The following is a 24,488-nucleotide window of genomic DNA, read 5'->3' as shown; positions in this document are numbered from 1 at the left end:
GAGTGCTTTTCTCAAAAGCACTTTGCTTCTCTCGTGTCTCCTGGTTTGAAAGGATTGAAGTACATTCACACTCTTTTCACTTCTTGACTCTATCTACCCAGCAATGCTGTGATTTTATGCATGCAGAAGCTCTTTAGAATGCAGCTCAATCTGGAATAATAATGCAGTAAGAGAAATAACAAATTTATTTCTACAGTTGCATTTGGTTTGGGGACAGCTTTGCTCAGTTATTACTTTTCTCCACACTTTTGACTGACCATTGAAACCAATAGAATGTATTAAAACTTGAGGAGTGTTGGCCTTTACGCATGTGGAGTGTGGTGCCTGAAAGGGCAGAGATCAGTGATCCTGGGTAGCTCACTGACAGCTCTATTAAATTAGACACATGACAAGCATGTTTGAGCTTCACAGCAAGGGTTTCAGCGCCTACATTCCCTATACAGAGCAAGAACGCTCTTATGCTTAGACATATTTGTTTAAATCTGAAAATCTAATCATCCATGTTGTTTCTAATATACAAATGGTTAATTATAATCCCCAAAGAATTGCTATTCAAATGAGTCGTCTGCTAACTTGATTACAAGCAGATTTGTAGATATTTGAACCAATGGAATCTGGAATGCATGTCTGGAAGATAAAAGGTTAGTTACTAAACTTTGAATGTCCAGTTGAAAATATGTTGACTCTCAGACAAGGCAGCTATGAAAAATTATTGATGTTACAATAGCTCATTATTCAGAGGTAGTTGCATCAAAATCAGATTTTTATATAGAGTAATGCAGTTGGAAATGGATTCTAATATTTTATCTTCAAGTAAGGCAGTTCACTTTTTATTTTTGCCACTCTTGTACAGTGCATTTACTCAGGAAGTGCTGTGTCCATCGGGGGTAGCTTTAAACAGTGATACAATACAGATGAAGAGATGTTTGAATGAAAAAAATAACAGGGAGGGATCTGAGAGACAGGTCAGCTGAACTGTTTTCACCAAGGTACTGAAGTGGACAAGATGTGTCTATCAGTCTAAGCGGGAAATGGGGATGTCAAACTAGTTCAGACTCTTCTTGCACATTTTCTTACCCTTAAGTGAAAAAAAAAATAATCTACTATTATTAAATTTGCACTTTGTTTTTTTGGTAATAGGTTCTCATGATGACCTGAGAAGATATAGTTGTATAATGTCTCCTTTATTTGTTTCTTTATAATAGATATGCTGGCTTACTTTTTTAATCTTGCAAGTGACCACACGTTACTTAAACCTGGCTGCCCTGTTTACACATTTGATACCAGGTGCATCAATGGAAACAGAAATGTATTTTCAGATTTGAGCTTTAAAAAGAAGTAATTTCATATCAGTATGATTATAAATGTGTATGGTGATTAATCCTATTTTTTCCACTAATGCTGTGAAATAGTTAAAATATTTAATAATAAATTACTTCTACGTTATGAAGCATGTAGACCCATATTAATAACTCAAGTTTTATATTGAAATACAGTAAACTGAAATTTTTTATTGCTATGACTGTGTCTGTATGAAATGCAAGCCGATGTTAGTGTTTGTTAAAGACGGAAGAATTCTTGCTAACCATTGAAACATAACTGGTGCATGATCATTTTCCAGTATTTTGGATGACTCATCCAACAGCAGTCAAAGTTTTGAATGGAGTGCCAAAGCTTCAGTAATTGTCTTATTTTTCTGTATTGGCAAGAGCAATATGTCCTAGTGCTCTTAATGCATAAAAAGTAGACACATACAGCTCTTGGAATTCTGTAAACATTACTTTAGAAGCCTTTCTAAAAAATGATCTGAGTAATTTAATGTTGGGAGCCAATAAAATGTTATATTCTATGTAATAAAATTTTCCTGTACCTCAATTAAAAATGTGTGACTAGATTTTGGGAACTTTATTCTTCTCTTTAAAATTGCATTGAATATATATTAATGAAAATTTTGAAGAGATATATATTTAGAATACTTGGTATTCAAGAGTAAGTTTTGCTAGCTTTTCCTTAAAAAAATGAAAAGAATACATTCTTACAAAAAGTTAGGAATCTTTAATTTCTTAAGAAAACTTATCATGCTTGGTCATATATTTTAATTATTTTGAATTTATTTACTATTAGCACTGTTCATTTACCAGGCATAAACAAGAAGTTTTCTGGGCTTTGCTGACCTGCTCTACAAATGCTCCTATGTGTATTTCATGACAAAACCAAAAAAGATCTATTTTAATATAGAGTAAAAGCTGATTTTGTAAAAACTTAAGCTTGTGTATATTTTTCTAGGATACACTTTTGTTTTCTCACTGGCATGAATTTTGTAAAAGTAGTCATCTCTTTCTGCCACAACAGGAGTCAAATAACTTTCCAGAAATGCATATATAGTTTACTGCTCATATGCTAACATTTATGGAGTACACAGAGCACGTAATATGAAAAATAATATCTTGTTTCTTATTTAACTATTTCAAATGAGTCACTTTTCCTTTACTCTGCATCTGACCCGAGAACTGGAATGTTTTTATTTTCACATTATATAAAAAGATCAGGTAGGGTTAAAACAAGCTAATCATAAATAAAGCCTTGCAAGTGAGCACCAAGGGTCTCACAACTGCTGTGAACTGGGTCACAGGAGAATGGATTTTAGAGACAGCAATTCTCCATCCTGGCCAAAATTCAGGCCTTGAAGGCTCAATGACAAAAATGTTGTTTGACTTGGGTTGTCTTTCAGGCAATAAAAATGAGTTTCCAAGCTTATTGAATAAAACACAGGAGCTCATTAGTCCAGGTAAGTTCCTGAGAGCAGACAGTGTTTCTGATAAGCTCAAGAGCAGCTTAGTTCAGGTGATCAAGGCCTAATGAGTATTTCTGAGACTGTAGTGTGGTGGGGGAAAGCCGTACCACCCCAGCTGCGACTCTACATGTACAAAGGTTGTAGGAATTGGGAGCCCCGCCTCCTTGACTCTGACTTTCCAGGTATCACACTGATTTCAGTATAAAACTGACAGTGAAGGCAGGGAGGTGAGGCAAGAGTGACAGGCTGGCTGGGAGGGCACAGCCCTCGGTGGTGTGGCAGGGTGTCAGCTGTCATTCCATATAACCAGTTGATGTGTGGATTGGGGGATTATTTTTACTAGACTAGCTTTTGCTTGGCAAGTAATTAGGGAGTTTATTGCGATGCTGCTCAAGGTCACCAGAAGCTATGCAGGAAGGACGATTTTAAACCAGTGGCGGATTCATCACATCAGGAACCACCCTTGGAGGAAAAACCCGAGGGCAGTGTGTAACACAGTGGCCTGCCTGGGATGAAGTCACAAGAGGAAAATGTGTAACATGAATTGAGTTTTATTTTTATTTAAGCAGTATAAAGGCAGAGAACATGAAACAAAGGTCATAGAATCATAGAATGTTAAAGGGTTGGAATGGACCTTAAAGAACATCTGGTTCCAAACCCTCTTGCAAGGGGCAGAGACACATCTCACAATACCAGGCTGCTCAAGGCCTTAGTCAACATGGCCTTGGTCACTGCCTGGGTGGGGACAGCACCTACAGCCTCCTTGGGTAACCACTCCAGTGTCTCACCACTCACAGAATTTCTCTCTAACATCTAACCTAAATTTCCCCTCTTTAAGTTTGTACCCATTGTTCCTTGTCCTATTACTACAGTTCCTGACAAAGAGCCCCTCTCCAGCTTCCCTGTAGGCTCCCAAGATGGATGGATGCAGTTGACGGTGTGACCTTCAAAGATTAATGAAATATTCCGAATTGGAAGAGATCCACAAGGATTATCTAGCCCAACTGTTAGCCCTGCACATCCCCAGAAACCACACCATGTGCCTTCCTGGGACACAAGAGCCGCGGGCAGGCTGTGGAGCAGGACGACTGCTCCTAAGCTGCTCTGCTGTGCACACGGGAGCCGCATGAGCAGGCAGCAGGTAGATAAAGCTATTACACTAAGGCTCCAGAGCAGCTCGGCCACCATCTGGTGCTGCAGGGGAGTGTGTGTGCTGTGTGTGGTGTCAGTGCGTGCGCTCCGCGGTGAAGGCCGGAGCAGCGCCCCAAGGCGCAGCCGGCACTTGCGGGCCCGGCCCCGCCCGGCGCCTCGCGGGGTGCCCGCGCCCCCTGCGCGCGCCCGCGGCGAGGGGCGGGGCCACAGGGCGGAGCGCGCGGGCTGCGGCCGCGCGGCGCCCCCGCCCCCTCCCGCGAGCCGGTGCCACCGTGACGCCGCGGAGGCCGCGCAGGCGCAGCAGCGTCCACAGCGCCTGTTGTATCCGGCCGTTGCCTTTTCTCCGCTCCCCGCCTCCTTCTTCCCGGCCGCCCGTCGCCCCCGCCCAGAGCCTCCGCTGCCTCTGCCGTGAACGGCCTCCTCTCCCTCTCCGCGGTGTGGCCGGCCGGCGACGCCTCCGATCTCCCCCGCGCGCCCCATGAAGCGATGGCAGCGGCCAACTTCGGCAAGATCCAGATAGGGATCTACGTGGAGATCAAGCGCAGCGATGGTGAGCGGGCCGCGGGGAGCGGCGGCCGCGGACACCCTCCCCCCTCTCCCCCCCCCCCCCCCACCCCCCCTCGTTCCCCGCATCCCGGCCGGGCGGTGCCGCGCGCGCGGGGCGCGGGGGGCGGGCGGGGCCGCGCGCTCCGGGGCCCATTGTGTGCGCGGGGCCGGGGCGGGGCCACGCCCGGCGCGCGCTGCGGTTGTCAGGGGAGCACGGGCGGGGCCGGGGGGGCCCGGGAGGAGCCGGGGGGGACCCGCGGGTGGGGCGGGCGCCGAGCCCGGCGGGGTGGCCTGCGGGGGGGGCGGGGTGGCGTTTCGGACGTGGGTCGGTGGGAGGGGAGCCGAGGAGCTTTTGGCAGGGAGGAAGGAGGGCCTTCGGGGAGGGGATGAGGTGATGGAGAGAGGGAGGGAGGGAGGGAAGGCAGGCGGGCAGGCAGGCAGGCAGGCCGGCCGGCCGGCCGGCCTTTCGTTTGGGAGAGGTAACTTCTTGTCTGCTCCGGTGCCCTGAAAAATGACACAACGGTAATGCCCTGACAGGAATGCCTTTGGACATTTCCATCACTTGGCAGAAAGCGTGATGTTATTATTTCAGATGTTCTTTGTGATTAAAATGTAGGAAGAGTACTTGCTATTTATGCCCGTGAGTTGTAATTTCTCCGTTGGGGATCCAGTGTTTCTCGTCTTGCCCAGCTTCTCCTGGTGGGAGGATGTGTGATGCTGTCTGAAAATACATGTGAATCAAGAAGGCGTGTGTGACAGGTTTGGGGTGGTAACTCTTCATATTTGTCTCGGGAGATATTCAAAGCCCACCAGGATGTGTTCTTGTGTAACCTGCTCTAGGTGACCCTGCTTTGGCATAAGCGTTCAATTAAATGATCTGCAGAAGTCCCTTCCAATATCAACAATTCAGTGGTTCTGCCGTTAGGAGACAACTGACATGGGAAATTGACTGAATCAATGGCAGGTCACTCATGACTTCAGCTCTTGGATACGAGTTGGGAATATGTAATCTGTTTGCAGCCTCTCTGAGATCTGTGAAACCTGCTAAACTGGGGTGGGGTTCTGCTGGGATTGCTGGGATTTTCTGGAAAGGTTTTGTTGTTGCTGCTGTTGCTGTGTGTTTTTGATTTTTGGTTTGTTTTTTTGTTTTTTTTTTTTTTTTTTTCCTCTGGGATCTAGAAGCTTGCTAAAGAGTAAGCAGATGTTTCTAAGGGAAAAGAGGTCCAAGACTCTGAAGGTCTAGCATGGTTCTGTCATGAGGCAGGAAAAAAGCAGCCAACAAGCCTTATGCAGCTTGTCTTTCTTGTGTTCCATGCTGCAATTCAGCCCTACAATAAAATAATGGTTGGTGTTGGCTGGACACTGGATGACACCCAGCAATTCAGCCCTACAATAAAATAATGGTTAGTGTTGGCTGGACCCTGGATTACACCCAGCCCCTCAATTTGTGCCAAGTGCCCTGTTTGCCACGTGATGAATCTGATCAGTCTGGCAATTATTTTTGTAACTCCTGTGCATCTCTGTCTGGGATTTCAAAAAGCCTCGCAGTAGCATCTTGTAAAACTTTTTCTGATGTCTCTGTGAACTCCTAAGAAACATTACCGTTTGGTTTTGGAAATCATGCCTTTGGAAATTAGGCATGAAAGTGCTTTGCTCCTCTTGTTTTCTGCTCTGTAGGGTTGTACACACTTTTTAACATCAGAAGTGATTTTGGTAGCTCTCAAATAAAATAATACTTCTTTTCATTACTATTAATGGTTTATGTATTTTGCTGTATCACTGAGAAAGGTGATGCAGCACATTAAGTATATTACTCATCAGTAATACTCATCAGTAATAGGGGACTAGGGGGATGTCTTCACAGCAGTTGCTCAAACTGTAGGGTTTTGAGAATTCATGTTAAATTGGTCCATGTGTGAGCAAGACTGCAGTGTCATAATTAGTGGCAGGTCCTAGTTATTGTGATGTGTCCTTTTTTTTCTTGGGACTGGAAGAGATGTCCTGTTCTTGCTCAGACTGCTGCAGCTAAGTGTCATTCTCTTCCCATTAAACTGTAGGAGAAACTGTCCTAGGTATGTGGAAAAGAGCATTTTGAGGGATATATGGAGGGACAGCCAGGACTAGATTGCATTGCCTCATAGAAGGCAGTTTATAACCTCAGCTGCGGATCTCCACAGCAGTGGAAATCGGTCTTGTTGCTGATGACAAGGTGAGGGTCTTGCTGCTTGTTTCTCTGTCAGCTGAATTGTTCCTACAGACTCTCTGCCCTCCAGTGTGTCTATTGATTTTTTTCTTCTGATTATTTAATACGTTAATTGATGATTTGATTAACTAAACCCAGTAGAAAACTTTTGGATGTGCTAGTTTTCTGCACAATTAGTGTGTTCCAATAGCTTGTGGAGGGATCTGTGACCCCAGCAGTATCAGTATGTAGCAAATATATATAGTCATAGTCAGGATGACATAGAAGTCTTTACATGTGATCCTCTGGATCTGCTCTCCCCAGAGCTGTATTCTAGGAAGAATCAAGGCTGTCTGTCATGTCAGCTGCTGTTGGCTGAAAACCATTAAAACTGTTTAGGAAACTTTTGGAGAGTGGAATGTGTTCATGTGGGCTTTTCTTTTTACATATTTTCTTGTCTGTAGTGAGTCCGTTCTTAAAACTAAAAATTGTTTTGAGCGGTGGAGATAGGAATTCTTTCAGTTTTTCTTACTTACCTCTTTATTTGCTGAATCCAGAGAAGAATGGTTTTACTTAGTTAATGGTGTCAGTGAAAAAGTGTGTGGGTTTTTTCATCTATCTGCCAGTAATCTTAAACATTCTTTGCTGAATACAGAGTTTTATTGATTCCAGAGGACTAATTTTCCTTAAGTAAAAAGGAAAGCTAAAAGAAATGCATTTTTTTTGGTGAAACGTGATTGTTACAAGTGAGACCAGAACATTCTGGAAAAAATAAGTCACATATTCTGTCATTTTGACAAGTTCTAATTAGCCTGAAGTGAGAGATTTATTGTAGAACTGAATAGAAAATGAATGTGGTACAAAAGAAGGGCATTGTTAGAAGTCATGGCCAAAAGCACATGCTAAGCAGTTTGGATAAACCCCTGCATTTTCAAGAGCTGATGTTGCAGAGTTGCTTGCTGTTTTTTTCTCAGTGGGTAAATATCCTTATAACTGTTACCTACAGCTGTTGATAGTATTTCCAGTTACTATCTAGTAAATACTGGTTGTTCCAGTGGAATAACTAGTTTTGTTCATGTATCATAAAGAGGTACTCAGTGGTCACCTAGTTCAGGTTTTTATAGTAACTTCTGCTACTGAAATTTACTGCTTGGTTTAATTTATGCACATGGCTTGAAATATGACTAGTCTGTCTTGGAAATGGGAAAGAACTACTTTGTGTTAGTTTGCAAGTTGCTAAGAATGGAGTGTATTTCCACATTTGAAAAATGTGCCTTTTGACATGGAAACTTAGGGCATTTAGTAGGAAACCCAAAGGTACCTGCCAGACTCACACTATTGATCCTGTCCAGAAGATGTCCTTTGTTGAGGTCTGAAGATAGGCATTTTTCTGTTGATCAATTCCCTTTACACAAATAATAGCTTGCTGCTTTATGTGTGAACTTACACCTGTATCTGCACTTCCTGTGCATTATGCCATTAATGGTGACAAAGACCTGTATAAGTATTTGCAGAAATAGTCTTTCACATTTTTTTCTCCATAAATGCAGTCTTTTGCTGGAACAAGATAAATCACTTCTGCTCTGCATCCCTTTAGTAGGTTGATGAATTTTTTTCTTTTTCTGACCATTTCCTCCTCTAACTGTTCCTGTTTTGTCTTTGCATATCTGAAATACTACATAGAAAGGCAGGGAAATTAATTATATATTTGCTCATTTTGAAAGTGTGACGGGAGAGAGGGAGAGGCAAATACAATTCCGACTTCACTCTGTCGGAAATAACATACAGACATGAGGAGGACACTCTTGTAATTAGGAGACTGACTTGAGATTTGACTGAACTTTCAGGAAAGGAAAAATGCTGAATTTTTAAGGATTAACCATCAAATGGTGTAAAAAAGAAAGATCATGAATTTATGCCCATGTTTTTCACAATACAAGAATAGGAGAGCTGTCAGTGTTTGAAGAGGAAAACTTGAAATTGTTAAAAGAGGAAAGGACTAGGTACAGTTACTAGGTACAGTACTAGGAAGATTGTTACCAGAGGAGATTGAATCTAGAAGCATAGCAGAATTTCAGGAAAGATGGTAGGAATATATAGTTTATAATAAAAACTAAAAAAACTACACCAGGAACTGTAAATACTTTTTCTTTTTCCTGAGTTTGTAGTTTTAATAACCTCTTACTGATGTGAGGTAGGAAGAAATCTTGCCCATGGATATGATGTTTTTAATTGCCTACTTAAGAATTTTCTTCATTTGTGTCGGGAACAGCTGGAATGGTCATGGTAGGGGATGGTCCATTCCGTCTGAAAACCTCCTGGGAGCTTCTTGCTGCTTAGTCTTCTAAAACATCTTGGAAACTGTTTTCATCTTCAGACACAAATGGAGCTACATTGTAGCAACAGTTGGGGCCATACTTTGTTTCTTTAAAACCCAGCTTCTGTGAAATTCTTGTTTCTCAGAGTTGCGAGTTCCGTAGCATCCTCTGTGTTCTGGGTAATCTTGTATCTTCGTGTACAACTCCCAGCAGCAAGAATGATTTTATAGCAGGAGAGAAGGTTTAATAATGCTATAAAATTTCTGTTCAGGTTTAACTAGTCACCCTATTTTACAAGCTCTTGAGGATAGATTTAAATGGTAATGTGTTTTTACTCTTTCCTTTGGTGACATACATCTATTTGTGTTCCCTATGATTAAGGTGTTTGTTACCACATTTAAATCATTTGACTGAATTACCTAATCCCTATGTAATATGTACAGATACAATGTGTCTTTGTACTTCCATAATAGCCATAATACACCCATGGTTTCAAGTCTGCTGTTGCTAGTCCAGCTATTGGGTCCAACATTTAGGCTTATCTGGTGTAGGTTCTCATTGTTACCTCCAAAGTTTCTTGAGATTTTTCCCTCAGATAATTTGACCAGGAGGATATGTTAAATTTTCTGTCTCCTTTTTGGAGTCACTTTTTACGTCTTCAGCTTTCATTAAGCCATGAATTTTTATTGTAACTCACAGATTATCAGATATTTATGTAGGCTGTCTGTATTTTGTGGAAATAGCTTTTTTTGCAAGATGAATAACAAGAGCTGAGTTCTAGTCTTCAGAGAAACTTCTCATCTTTGTTCTGTAAGTGTGTTTAATACAGCATTTTTTGGCACTAATGTCTTTAGTGCTGTATGTGGGAGCTAGGATCACACAGCTTGTATTGCATGTTTTTCCCCCAGTAATCATGTTATGGGGGAGTGTGTTCTGAATTTAATAGGTAAAGTTATTGTTCTGAGCTCCTATGCTCTCTGATGGCCTGTTGCCTGAGCATAGTGTTGCTCGTCTTTCCTTCTTAGGGCTTTATGGATGGAAGACTTCTCTGTGCTGCCATGGCACCAAGTATCTCTTTTCCTCTTGTTAAGGTGGGACAAGACTATAAGTCATGGGGAAGAAGTCATGCTTGACTGAAGAGTAATGTCCTTGCAAAAGTATCTCTTTCTGTTTACTCTAGGAAACAAACTAGCCTTTTGAGTCTTTTTTTGTACATCCACTTACTGTGGAACAAGGTAGAGAAAAGAGTGAGGGATTTACCAGGTGAGCTTTTTTCTTGGAGACAAAATCTGTAGCATATTTATTGTGTTGACCTGTGAAGCGTGCTTTTATTATTTTTTTTTTTGTTGTTTTTTTTGGGGTTTTTTTTGTGTTTGAGGAACAAGTAACAGAATGGAGTAAATTAACTTCATTGCTCTGTTACTATGTAGGTTCCTTGTTTATAAATATCTACTGCTTATATCATAAAGTGGGGTTTTTTTCCCCAGCTTTTCTTCCTGTCTTATATTTTTTTGGGTTATCTTGTCTTCCTCACCATACTGTATGACAGGATTTGGGATCAGGAGGAGAATGCAGTGGTCAACCCATGGTGACCACTAGGTGTGTTCCCTATAATTATTCACTGTGTGTGTATTCCATAGAGGAAAATAATTCATTTACTTTTGATGCATTAAAGGTTTATGTTAACTTCAGAATTAAGTTAAATTTCTAATGTGATACAAGAAGTAAGATGTAGAAGTTCATAGTAAGAACTACTAAGCAATCTTTACCTTGTCCAGTAGTGAGAATATATACAAAATATAATACGTGGTCAGGCATGGTGGTGTTTGTGATTTAAAATTGAGAAGTTTTTAAGAAGATATTGGATTTTAATAGTCAATTTATCATTATATGTCTATAGCGTAGATAAAACTGTTTAAAGGTGTATATGCTTTCAGTGTGTATTCCCGGATGTAGGATAGAAGATTTTTGTGTAGCTGCAATACATTCTCTGTTATATCTCTTCATCTATTTCAAAAACACAAAAAAACTTTCAGATATATGAACAGTTCTTTTTCATTGCTTGAAATCTTGTGTGTGTTTTCCAGATTTACAACTCATGTCTTTTCAGAAGTTTTTTTATGTTTTTGAAGATCCTTCTAACAACTTTTTAAAACATTTGCTTGTAGTTGTACATTTTAAACCTTTAGATTTTACTGTGACTTGGAATTTGGGATTTTATTTAAATTTCTCTTTGTTATGGACTGAATATAGATATAAAACCAGATATTCATAGCTACAGTGTTTGGACCAATTTTTCTTGCGTTTGGGCAGGTGTTTCCCTACTTATGTAAGACTGTTAAACATTTTTCATAATTAAGTTAGCTGCAGTTAGTTTTGACTACTAGGATGTTTAACCTGAGACGGCTTTTTGCTGCCTGCTGCGCTGGGGTTAGATTTTAGTTGGTTGTCTTGTAGGGAAATGAAGATGGGAGGGCAGGGAACTAAAACTGTGATTTAGATATGTCATTTAGATAGAGGTTGTCTAATACTGCTATATCCTCAAACCTATTCATACTGTGTATGTATGGACACATGTGCTGTTTTCTTTTCCTGCTCAAGTTCCTCTCCTAAAAACCTTTATAGTGGTTATATTGCTTGTGGGTACAATATTTTAAATTTTTCATTTAAAGAATGAAACAGTTTGTATTTTCTGTTGTGTTCCAAATACATATATAGATGGGTGATTGTCATGATTTTGCTACACCTTTGACTTATGTAAACAGATCCTTTGAATTCTGTATTAAGTGTTTAGCCATGAGACAGTGTTGCCTGTGTCTGATAGCCTGGAAACATGCTTTGTTCATATCCCCAAAAATAAGGTCAATTTTGACCTTAGAACATTCACATACCATTGCTGGAAGTCAGTGAATTCATCTGCCATTGTTAAATGCTTTCCTGATGTGGAGTCCCCTGTGGAGGTAGAACAGGGGGCTTGATGTTGGTCTCTTGTGCCACCCTTCTCTGTGCCATGGGTAGTAGTTCTCAGGTGGGTGTTACAAAGATGGCATTACCATTTCCGCATTAAAAAAGTGTTCAGCAAAGCTAATTTTGCTGCGTTTGAATTTGGTCATTGCTAAATATATAAAACTAGGGTTTGCATGTGTTAGACAAAAGGCAATAGTGCTGTGCGTAAAAATGCACTACCTTTACCTTTCCTTGATAAGAGTATGAATTTATCAGACTATGCTTGTGTGCTTTTTTTAATGTGTGTAGGGCACTGAACCATTTACATGAACACCACATGTTTAGAAGACTTCTGATAACTCTACTATTACTGTCTAAATTCAGTTGTTTCTTGTTGCTAGGAACTCAATTTTAGAATTTCTTAAAAGGAGTGGGTAATGGCTCTTAAAGACTACTCTGTAAAACTGTGTCTAACCAAAACTTTTAATGATGGTTTCCAAAAATGTGAGTTATCAATTAAATTTAAGTAAGCCACTTGTTCAGGTTTTCCTTTTGCCTTTTTTTAATTGGATCTTGTTTAGCAACACTAGATCTGATACTATATTTTGACTCTTGAAAGATGGATGAGGGATTTTGTTGCTTTTAAGGCTTGAATGTGGTAGTAGATTTTTTTATTTTATTCAAATAAACATGCCTTCAGAGTGGCTTAGTTTTTATTTAGTGGCAGTTCTTATTCCATCAGGCATAAGCTGCTTTTATGTTTCCCAGGCTTCTCTAAAGGGGACAGTCTGCTGCATTTTCTGCCACTGATGTAACACCAGCGCCACGTAAAACTAATTTGACAATCCCAATCAGTAACAAAGTGACTTGTAGATAACAAAAAGTTTTTTACTGTGTTTTCATTTTTAGGAGTGTGTGGTAATTCTGTTCACCTAGTAGAATGTTGTTTACTTCAAGTTATCAGAAATCTCATTAAGGCTGTGCCAAGTTTTTTAAGTTTGATGTTCTCTTGGCTCTCATCAGGCACTTCTAGATTTGTGTAATCCCAGGTATCAGAAGTGTAATTTTTGTCTTTTAATTATAGAATTGTGTATTTAGCAATTGCCTTCAGTGGACAAGTACACTGGATGTGTGGGTGGAGGGAGATGCACAGTGGTCTTTGTCTAAAACTTTCTCTTTAGAAGTGTGGTGTGGCACATAGTTGTGCCCTTGCAGAATTTGGCTTTAGAAATTTTGTTGCACAGGGCTGCACATTTTGCAGTCACTAAAATGTGTTACTTCTATTCTGTGGCTAAACTACATAGGGAGTTAGAGGAGGATTTCCAGCTGATCTGTAGAAGTGTTTGCACAACTGATCTGTAGAAGTGTTTCATTTATAGAGATGCAGGAATGCATAGTGATGTGCTAATGAGGATCTCTGGCTGTAGGAAGAGGGCAGTGGAAATAAATTCAGCTTGAAAAGCACATAAACATGTAGGTTTTTGAATACTCAAAATTTCTAATTCCACTTTGGCTTATGTTTTCTTGTACTTCTGTATTTTTATTATTTGAACTTTTTTGTAAATTTTGGCATTTTAGTACAATAGGAATTCAGGTGGTGATGAATAGTGTCAATATTTTAATCATGATCAGAGGATTTTTAAGTTATGATAAGCTTTCGTCAAACACAGAAGAATTAAAATACTTCTTAATGTTTTTCTTGTTGGTTTGAACTTCTAGAATTTTGTTAAGCTAAAATACAAGCTTTAAATTTGCATGAGAATGAACTCTTCTCACCTTTGAACTGGAGCAACAGTTGGCAGCTCAGTAATGAATTAAGTAACGGTATATATATTCTTACTAAATACAATTTTGTGAAGGGGAAAAGACTGTGATGGGATGGTGTTGTCATTGTAGTGCAAGAGTTCTATTGTCATTACATTGCAAGGGTTCCATATTGCTAGACTTTCACACCTCCTTGATGTTTCTTGTAGGAAGCTCCTCTAAGCACTGACTCTTCCTTGTTGTCCTCACAGTAGCCAACTGACTCTAGCGCCTACCATTCCGCTCTTTTATAACACTCTTCTTATTGGCTACAGGTGTGGCCTGTTAACATCATGCCTGCTCCTAATCTTTAGTAATTGGTTCAGCTGCAACTCTTAAGGGGATAAGATTACATTCTATAACACCTTAATTTACCCATATGGTATCCCCCTAGAGGATGAGTCATGAAAAGCAAAGGATACCATTTTGAAAATATCTGTAGAAGATGCTGTTAAACATTTTCTGTATGATGCAGGAAGCTGTTGCTTTTAGGCAGGTATGGTTAGCTTTAGAGAAAGTAGAGAAAACTTTCCAAAGGAGGTCTTGGCCATTTATTCAAACAATAAAATTCATTTTTCAAATAAAATGGAAAAGGAGGAAAGAGAGGGAGAAGACTTGCCAAGTCACGTGAATCTTTTGCAGATGATATTCACCAAGTTAGTTTAATCAACCACAATCTTAAATCCTGTTACTAAACAAATTTCAACAACCACTAAACCCAAATGCTGTTTGAAAGACTGTCAAGGTTTAATACCAGCCAGCAACTAAGTACCACTGTTTGACTGAGCTGTTTGCTCAGTCCACACATCTCTTACCTGTGGTGAGATGGGGAGAAGAATTAGAGAACAAAAAACAAATTAAAACCTGTAGGTTGAAAAAAGAGTTTAATGTTTGAGTAATAATAATAATAGTAGTAGTGGTAAAATTAGTAAGGTAATTGTAATGAAAAGGGAGAACAATAAGAGAGAGAGAAACAAAATGTCAAAAAAGACAAGTGATGCACAGAACAAGGTCTCACCACCTGCCGACCAATATGCAATCTGTCCCTGTGCAGCGAATTGGACCCTTCCAGCCAGTTTACACCAGTTTACACCAGGTATTGAGTGACAGGATCATAGAATGATTTGGGTTGAAAAGGACCCAAAAGTTATCCACTACCTCCATGTCATTACCCCTGCCATGGGTCTTTCACTAGACCTGGTTGCTCAGAACCCTATCCAGTCTGGCCTTGAAAGCTTCCAGGGATGGGGCGTTCACAGCTTCTCTCAACAACCATTTCCAGTGCCTCATCACCCTCACAACAAAGAATTTTTCTGAATATCCAGTATAAACTTACTCTCTATGAGTCAAAGACTGTTACCCTAGTCCTACCCCTACCTGCTATTGTATAAATACGGAGTATGCCTTTAGCTAGTTCAGGTTAACATTCCTGGTTATGCTTCCTCCCAGGTTCTTGTCACCTACTCACTGGCATGGGACACTAATATGTCCTTCTTTTGGGGTAATGAGTAACAACCAAAGCACGAGTGTGTTATCAACATTATTCTCTTACTATGTCAAAAACACAGCAGTATACTGGCTGCTAGGAAGAAAGATAACTATCTGAGTCAGTGCCATACCAGGACATACCTGAACTGAATCTAAGTTTGCTTACATGTCAGAAATGTAAGGAAATTGATATGTAACACAGAGGGTCTGGATCTGTAGAAATTTATGAAGTATTCTGAGAGTAACTTTGAGAAGCAGCTTTAGAAGTTTATAGAAGCTGCCTGCAAAATTGTTCAGTGGTCTCCAAAGAAGACTAAATGCACAAAAATATGTCAAATTATATTCAGTTTTACAAAACTATTAAAAAACCCACGAACATATAAGATACTGAACTATTCCTGCAAAGTGTTTACAAGTTATGAACTCATTGGACAGGTAGAAATGTTGTTATCAGGAATTGAATGGAAGCTTTCACTTATGCAGCATCAGTAAAAGAAAAATTTGCTAGAGGACAGCAAATATAGTCCTGTTATACATTGATGTCTTGTTCTCATTTGAATAAAGTTTTCATTGCTGTTTAATCTTTCTTAAATATGAGAACTGGAGAGGGTTGGTGTGGGCTATGGGAGGCACTGGCAGGTGCTGGAAAACTTTGCAGGAGTTTTGGAAATTGATAATTATAATTGTTTCATTTTGGGGATTTTTTACACTTTAAAAGGGATATTGATGTGTGAATATGTAACCAAATTTTTCTTTATGAAAGGTGAATAAATACTTTTCCCTTTTCTCCTTATAAGACTTACTGAAATTGGAGAAAGCTGGGTTTTTTTAAACTCTTCTGAAGTATCTTTGCTTTTTGGGGAGGTTCTTCAGTCTCCTTACCACTTATGGTACTTGCAGTAAGCTGACCACCTCTATATGAAGTACACTAGTGAATCAGATGGGTGGTTCATCTAGCTCAGCAACCAGGGGCTATTTAGGGAAGCACATCAGCTTTGTCTCTTTCCGAAGTCTTTGTCTTCCTTCACTATGCAGAATTCTATCTAGGATGTTCTATCAACTTTCCCTAGTTCTAGCAATTTATAGACCAGTTGTCTATGTATTTATTGAATACCTTTTTGACCAGACTTATACTGCCTGACTCTTGCAGACACAAGATCAAGAAGTTCCCTGTTTTCTGTGTACAGAAATACACTACCACTTTCATCTGTCTGTAACCTATGCCTTAAGAGACCACTCTCAGCTTTAGTGTTGAAGCATTTGGTCAATAATAGTTTTCACTCATTTTGTCCTTTACGATTGTAAAGCCCAACCAAGTCCACCGTCCGTGTTCTCCTTAAAAGTGAGCAGTCTTTACCTGCTTAATATCCTCTTTCTCTTTGTTTTCTTAGTTGTCCTTCCCTTAACGTCCTCTAATTCCACTACATATTTTTTTTTGGTGTGTCATTGTACTTGAGATGTGGGTGTACCACAGTCTTATTTATATTTTGAAAAGGATACTTGCTTTTAAGTTTCAACAGCTTTTTTTTTGTCATTGCAGGTGCATGTTTAGGCAATGATGTTTTGAGAGAGCTGTGTCAACTAAAGGATCTCTAGAGCTATAACTTCTAGTTCCAGATTCAGCATTATAAACCTGTAATTAAGATTTCTCTGGATGTGTTATCTTTCCTTTAGCATTTGTCTTTGATTGAAAGACAAGTATCTGCTAAGGAGAACAGGAGCCTCCCTTGGAAGGGAAAACATGACCCCCCCTTCCCTCCGAATTATTATAACTTTGAAAGGAAAGAGCTTTCAGGCAAAGAGATGAAAAAAGGATTAACAGTTCTTTACTAGTGTGTGTATGTATAACAAGGCAAAGAAACAACAACAACGGCAGCAAGAACAAACAAGAACAGGAAACCCAACAAAGTGTCTGCGCTCTTTAGGCACTTCCCTTTTGATGCAGTTCCGATCCCAGCCAGCAGGGGCGCTGCTGGCTCTTGGCGGGGCAGGGCGGGCGATGACTCCCCCGCGGCTGCAGGGGGCGCTGTGCCTCGGCTCCAGCTGGCTCCCTCACGCTGTAATGGCGGACCCAGGCGGCAGAAGGGATGGGAAGGCGCTTCCTTTACAAACCCCCAGTGGCAGCCTATCCCAGTGCCCATCCGGAAAGTGAAAGGAGCTGCAGCAGGAACCTTGGAGCCGTGACTGGAACGCAGGGGGGCTCACCCTGGGCACACCCAGCAGAAACTCTGCATTTGCAGCTGGAGCCACAGTGCATCCCGGCAGGCAAGGGGTGTGCGGCTACAGTGTAGTGGAAAACTGGGAGCAGTGGCAGGAGAACTGGATAGAGGCAGCCTGACTCTAGAACAGGGCAGGGAGAGAGGCTTGGGGATCCTGGGATTTCCCCTGAGGCACCCCAGCAGATGGTGAAGGATCCTTGTTTTCCAGTAAGGAGGGTTCCAATAATGTCCAGTTCAGTAGCTGCTCTCATGTGCAAAGGCTCACCCACAGCACAAGAAGCAGGGCAGGGCTGGGCTCTGGCAGCAGCAGCGAGTTCCCACGCCGAGCAGCAGCTTGACCGTCCCCTTCTGAGGCCAAGAGACCAAGGCACCTACCCAGGAGCTGTGCCTAGTCCCTTTTCCCGCAGCCCAATTCTCACTGTATCTCTGCTCCTGGGAGAGAAAGTAGTTACTTCTTTTGTCTCTCTTAAGTACTGATCATTATTGTTAGCAACAAAAATGGAAGAAAATTCCTTTAGAGAAAGAATACAAAAGGAAGAAATCCTAAACCCCAACAGTGTTGAAGCTCATCTGCCACTTTTTTCTGTACTCCTGTATATTTGGGGTGACTCTTTTGGAGTCATCTAACTACCCAGAAAGTTGTCTTGTCAAAGGATCAGATGGCAAATTCAATATAATGTAGTGTTACTAAACACCAGGCTCAAGATGTTCTGTAAGTTTGTTGCTAGTGTTGTGACAGCCCCATATAATAAAAGAAAACGTGCTTCTCTTTCGGGATGCCCTACTTCATTCCTTGTTTGCATGCAATCTCCTCGTACACAGGATTAAAATATTTCACAATTTGCACTGTTCTGGCCATGAGTTTATCTTGTACCTCATTTTAGTCTAATGTCCTGGTACCATGATAATTCTCAATGCACGTGTACTAGTTCACTTCCAGCCTCCCATCTGGAATGAACCTAATGAACTGCCTCCTAGAGAAAACCTGAACTCCTGTGTCTGATTCTTGAGGAGAGGCCTGAATTGCATCATTTTGTCTGTCACTGCTTGGGCAATCTTTTATTTTAGTAAGCATCATGCTTTCATATTGTTGTGATACTCTGTGCGTATCCATATAGATACCATTTGGGACCACGGGTGCATCTGTAACAAGGATTCAGCTCAAATAGTAAATGGACTTTGGACACATATCTTTGATCCTATTTACTTTCTTTTGCTGTGCTTTAGTTGACACAAAATTCCTTTTGGATGAAATGTAACTGGAGGGTATGTGCAAGAAGAGTGCATGATGCACACTGGCAAAGGGTATTCAGACTGTGGTGCCAGACCAGTCCTGTGCAAAGCACACAGTATGAACGGCTGATCCCAAGCACCACCAGCTTTGGTCTGCAGACCTCTCTGTGCCTGGTGTAGTAGTGTGCTACAGGCACAGCTGAGGGACCTGAGCTGAGCACTGAAGTGCCGTGCATCCAAGCAAAATGCCATGTAAGATACTAGTTCAGGCAGCTGTGAACATGAGCCAACACCATACCAATTGTCTTAGGTTTTCTCTCCACACTGTGGTCTGAAGAAAGGCACAGAATTGATTTTCAGGAGATTTTCTCTTACATCCTAGTTCTGTCTGATACTTGAGAATGAAGATGTTGGTCACGGGTTATGCCATGCTTCAGTAAGACCATGGCACAATCTACCTTGACAGCAAATGCTAGACGCTTGTCTGAGTTCCTTCCCCTCTCCACAAAGAGAAAAACTGTTGTGGTACCCCAACAACAAAACCAGCATAACTGAATAAAAAGATTTTAGGCCATGGAGCAACTGGTGATTGCATTAATATCAATTTCAGATGAGATTACAGCTCATTCTGCTTGATCTTGCCCTAAAGTAAATGGAAAAATTACAAATTAAATAGAATCATTCATACAGTAATGTACAATACCTTGACTAAAATTAGTAGCAAGCAGTGGAGGACAGATTCTGAAGTGCTTCTAGTCTCTGTGTCCCAAACTAGTGTGATAGAGATGAAGCAGGTTAGCATGATGTTGAATCCCGGAGCTGAGTGTGTGGTGACCTGAGTTTGTCCCTGCCAGAGCGTCAGGGTAGGAGAGGCTTTATGCAGCACTGCCAGTATTGACCATTTTGTGAAGGCAAGCCGTAAGTTTCTCTGAATTTAATAAACTGTTTAGTAGACTATGAAAAATGATTCAGATGAAGTTTAACACAAGAAAGGTAAGGTGCTTAAGACAGGTGATGATAGTTTACATAGTAATTTTTAACTAACAATATAACTCCTGGGATCAGTTTTGGGACTGGATGGCTAGTTTTTCCCATACATTAAAGTTATTAATTCCTGGTCATAACACAGAAAGTAACACTGCTTTTGGGAAGCTTCATTACTTCACTAGAGTGTGATTATCATGTATCTGGAGATGTATGTTGTGTCAGAACATTAAGAGGTATTTGACCTCATCAAAAATACAACAGAAGAGTGAATAAGAGAAGATAATACAGTGCAGGGAGCACTGCAGGATTCTATCACCATGTGCTCATCCGCACAATGGATGTTCCACCCTTTAACCCTTTAGCCCCTCCCAAACTCATGTCAATTGACTCCTTCTTCGCTTCCAGTGGCAGAGATCATATTCTTACATCTTGACTTGAGGCCAGGTTTTGCCATAGTAAAAAGCCAACCCTCCCAAATGCCCCAACTACCCAGGCCGTCCTGTGATAACAATGTAAGGAGGGGGGACATAACTGTACATCTATAAAACTTCTCTTAACATATACTTAATGTTTGCCCTTTAACTGTGAGAATCAACCGTCACATTACTCATCTATGACAGAGGTGTAGAGCAAAACGACTGGGGTAAAAGTGGCACAAAGTTAACATCCTATTGCTACAGATTAAGAGACCATAAAACGTAAATGATAGGTGCAAAACCTTCATATTCTCGCTAGTCACAAAGTAAGTGTGGGCAGGGTGAACTGCCAAGAAGAAAAGTAAGTGCCATTTCAGAATTGCTGTTATTTGGTTATGAGTGCTCCTGTAGAAAGTGATCTGGAGCATCAGGGGTATTTCATCTTTCGGTTGATGGTGTTGGAAAAGCAGATACTCTTAAAAGACAGAAACAGGTAGAGATAGTGCTTGTACAGGTGTGTTTGTATAAGCCATAAAATAGAGCATAGAGTACTAAATGACTGTGAACACATGAAATCTTTAAAAAAGTTTATATATATTGACATCAAAGTGCTAGTTTTCAAATATTTCAAAGTGAATTTTTTTTGGTTTATTGAAAATTTTCTGGGGGACTTATAACAGCATGTATTAGATATGACTTGAAAGCATTTCCTTCCAAATAATTTTTTCTGTGGGTACGTTAGTAAGCTGAGAGCTCACCTACTCTTAAAAATGATAGGATTTCTGGCATGATACAGATGAGATACCTTGATGGCAAGTATCAAGGTATCAGTGCATATGTTGGCATAATAATAGGAGACTTTGTTATGAATTGAGCTGCCTTAGTAACATGTATCTTGTTTATTAACATGCTTCTCTCTGACTAGCACCTCCAGAGGCAGTATGCAGTGCAAACTCCCCAGTGCCACCATGGTCAGATGCTATTGAAAACCTTTTGTGAAGCCAGTGATTTCACTGCCGTTGATTTCACTGGCAGTTAAAGCTTCTAAAGCAAATAAAGACAAGATGTTTTAAGCAGAGGTTTTTAATGTAAAATAAAGCCCTTTGAAATCTGCTTAAAAGGATATTAACACCCTCCCCCCAAAAGAAACTGGACCTGCCTTGAAGGGAAATAAAAAACAAAGTGTTCCTTTAACTGGGGAAACCACAGAAAACTTGTTTTGAATGTAAAGGGAAACTTTAGAGATCAGCCTGCAAAATGAAATGTCAGCAGAAAAACCAACCAAATCAGAACATGACAAGACTGGAGATAGAAGATTATTAGAGAAGCAAAGACCATGACAGCAATGTGGGGATGCAGCTCTTGGTAACTTCTTTAGAGGAGGTGCTTCAGTATGGATAGCTAACAAGCTCTGCTAGGCTGAACACACTCAGTTGTGATTTAGTGATTCAGAGTGGTGTGGTTTGTTAGTGTTGAATGGCTGGAAAACCAAAAAGTCACTTATGTCCTGCTTGCTGTATGAGGAACATAAAATGTACTGTTTGCATTTTGAAGCTAAATGTTATACACAGCTCAGTCACATGTATTTCTCCCCTCCTCATTTCTTTGCGGACTGTCAGTAATATCTGTGAACTCTGTTTTTGTAAAGCACTATTTTTGATTAGTACTTGCACAGAAATTACCTACATACCTAGCTTGGGATATTTCTGAGTTTAGTAGGTTTTTATGTAGGGACAAAGATTAAGTTAGATTTTAATTTAAAGCTGGAACATACAGGCAGAAATGGGAAACTTGATTTGGCTAATATTACTTTCTGTCCTCAAAATCCCTGTCTCTTACATTGTAGATGTTTACAGAGATGATAAGGTGTGGTTGTAACATATGTATGAAGAACTTGAGTATTGCTGTGATAATTTAGATAATACAACAAAATGAGTTGGTAGCAGCTATGAAGTTATATCTTAATTTTAGTATTTAAGTTCTTAAATACTAAAATTATATATATATATATATATATATATATATATATATATATATATATATATATATATATATATAGTAGGGACTGTGTATATTTAGTGTCCATTTGATACTGTGATAACACTGTAACTAAGGTAACAGACAAGACAATAGGGAAGGCTGGCAGAGCTGAAATAAATTTGTATGATTTAAGAAAACAAAAGTGGTATAAAAGTAGTAGATAGAATGAAAATAAAATAAGATATCCACTGATTTGTGGATGAATGAAACTTCAAAACAAAATAAAATCAAATACATTTGGTGTTATGGAGCAGGTAGCATCCGTCAGCAGTAACTACTGGTTTTTCCTTGAGGGATGAGCAGCAGGACTGTCTGTGTAGTGCAGGGAAGCTATGACAAATGATGATTTGTGTGAATAGGGACGTCCCCATAGTTGACACTGATGGAGACACCAAGCCAGGAATTCTCTTTTTCCTTGGGATTCTTTCCTTAAAGTTTGCTACAGGCATTATTTTGTGAGGTTTTTTTGCCTCCTTGAGCTCTGTGAGAGCAGGAAAGCTCTTCCACCAGCGTTGCCAGGAATTGGAACTTGTAGCACAGAAGATAATTTTCTGGACTACAGTAATTTCGTCTGTTATGTGCTGCTTCTGTATTTGTAGCCTCATGCTTCTCTGATTTTTTTTTAATATGTATTTAACTTGGAGTTAACATTACTTATAAGAAAATAAAGTAAATTTTGCTTTTTACAATTTTAATTTTTGATTATCAGTTGACAGAGGGTGAAGGTCAGTCATGTCCAGGTGTCTCTAGATGAGGTAACATTCACATTAGTCACTCAGGAACATGAATAGAAAAATCACAGTAATTTCACGAATGTGTATTATAATCTTTTAAGGCATGAGTAGCTTCTGTTGCAGTGGTCATCCTCAGCAAGACTGTAGTAGGTGTGAAATTGTAGTATATTTTTACATTCACCTAATCTGTTGATGCACTTAAAAAAGCTACATGTTTGGCTGATGGCCCACTGCCAGAGCTAATATAACATGTTAGTGCTCCTGAAGATGTGGCAAATACAAGCAATGTAAGGTGACCAAGCCCCGAGTCAAGGTGGGGTCTGTTAACATTGCTATATCTGGGTCCTGCTAAAGATAGTTTCCTGTGTTTGGGCTGCCAAGACTTAAACTATATGATGGTCATAATGTAACACTGCAGGGCACGATCCTCCTACTGTTTTTGGGGTGGAATGAGAGGATCATTGTTGAAATTATGAACCTGTCTTCTCTGTAGCCCAATACAGAGCCTGTAATTTTTAATTATTACAGCTCAAAGCTATTTCTAAGATTTCATAAAGCTTGTGCATGAGATGTGTGAGTACAGTGTTTTTCGAGGCAGACACTTCAGTTATGTGGGCGGGTGGGGAAATAGAGCTGTAGTCCAACTCTATTTCTTGGGAAAATACGGAGGAGTTTGTCACATGTCAGCCACTGCTGTAGTCCAAACTGCAATTTAGACACCAACCCATATTTCAGACTGATAACTTATGTCTCTGAAAAATAGTAGGGAGATGAAAGGGCCGTGGGTTTATTACTCTGATTGATCTCTGCTTCAAAATTGTGGTGGTTTGGAGAAGCTTGATAGGTAGAAAATGTTTTCTTTCCTTAGAGGGAAGAATCTAAGTACACTTGGTATTTGCAATGAGCTGGCGCTGCTAGCTAGGCTCAGGATTAATTAAAATGTTTGATTTAGCTCTGGTTATTTGCTTTCACTGCTCTTCATGAACCTTTTTGTGCACCCTTAGCTGCCATAAGAACTTTCCCAATAGAGAAGATTTATATTGTATGTTTGCAGATCAGATCAGTATGCTTGCTTCCTTCTGTTTGTCAAATGTTTATCAGGTGGCTAGGAAGAAAGGGAATGGGAAATTGATGTTTTTCACTTGATTGGAGTGAGAATATTGTAATGTCTGTGTATTTAAGGTAATTGTAAAGTGTTGGCATTGCATGTTTTTCTCTTCTACTGCTGTACTGGCAGCAGTATTTTCTGGTTGCTAAAGATTAGCCAGATGTCACGTGCTGTATGTCAGAACTTACCCAAATAATTGTTTTTTCAAATAACTTCTCCATTAGTTTTGAGACTCGTAGAATCATAGCGTATGCTGAGTTATAAGGGACCTGGCAGGATTATCTAGTCCCACCTCCTGGCCCTGACAAGGGACATACGACAAGAGTCATAGCATGTGCCTAAGAATGTTGTCCAAACACAAACTCAGACAGACTTGTTTCTGTGACAGGGAGCCCTACAGAAATGGAACAACTTTCAGAAAAAGAAAGTTGCTTGTGGTCTGAATTCTAATCATGTGAGGAGAGGCACTAGAAATTAAGGAAATGCCAAGTGAAGAGTTGTTGTATCAGCTCTACTTCTCTT

The 24,488-nt window shown here is 40.2% G+C and overlaps 1 protein-coding gene across 3 annotated transcripts in view; it reads left to right on the top strand.

Annotated features, from left to right (window-relative positions):
• Positions 1-4,305: 4,305 nt before the first annotated feature.
• KIF2A (kinesin family member 2A) overlaps positions 4,306-24,488 on the top strand; it is a 57,703-nt gene continuing 37,520 nt past the window's right edge. For all 3 annotated transcript variants that reach the window (XM_059491778.1, XM_059491777.1, XM_059491776.1), the window contains exon 1: positions 4,306-4,496. In XM_059491778.1, the coding sequence (XP_059347761.1) occupies positions 4,433-4,496 (64 nt within the window). In that variant the 5' untranslated portion in view covers positions 4,306-4,432. The remainder of the gene's footprint in view (positions 4,497-24,488) is intronic.

The sequence above is a fragment of the Ammospiza nelsoni genome, chromosome Z (assembly GCF_027579445.1).
Source record: "Ammospiza nelsoni isolate bAmmNel1 chromosome Z, bAmmNel1.pri, whole genome shotgun sequence".
Taxonomy (NCBI): Eukaryota; Metazoa; Chordata; class Aves; order Passeriformes; family Passerellidae; genus Ammospiza; species Ammospiza nelsoni.
This window is presented reverse-complemented; position numbering and strand designations above follow the sequence as displayed.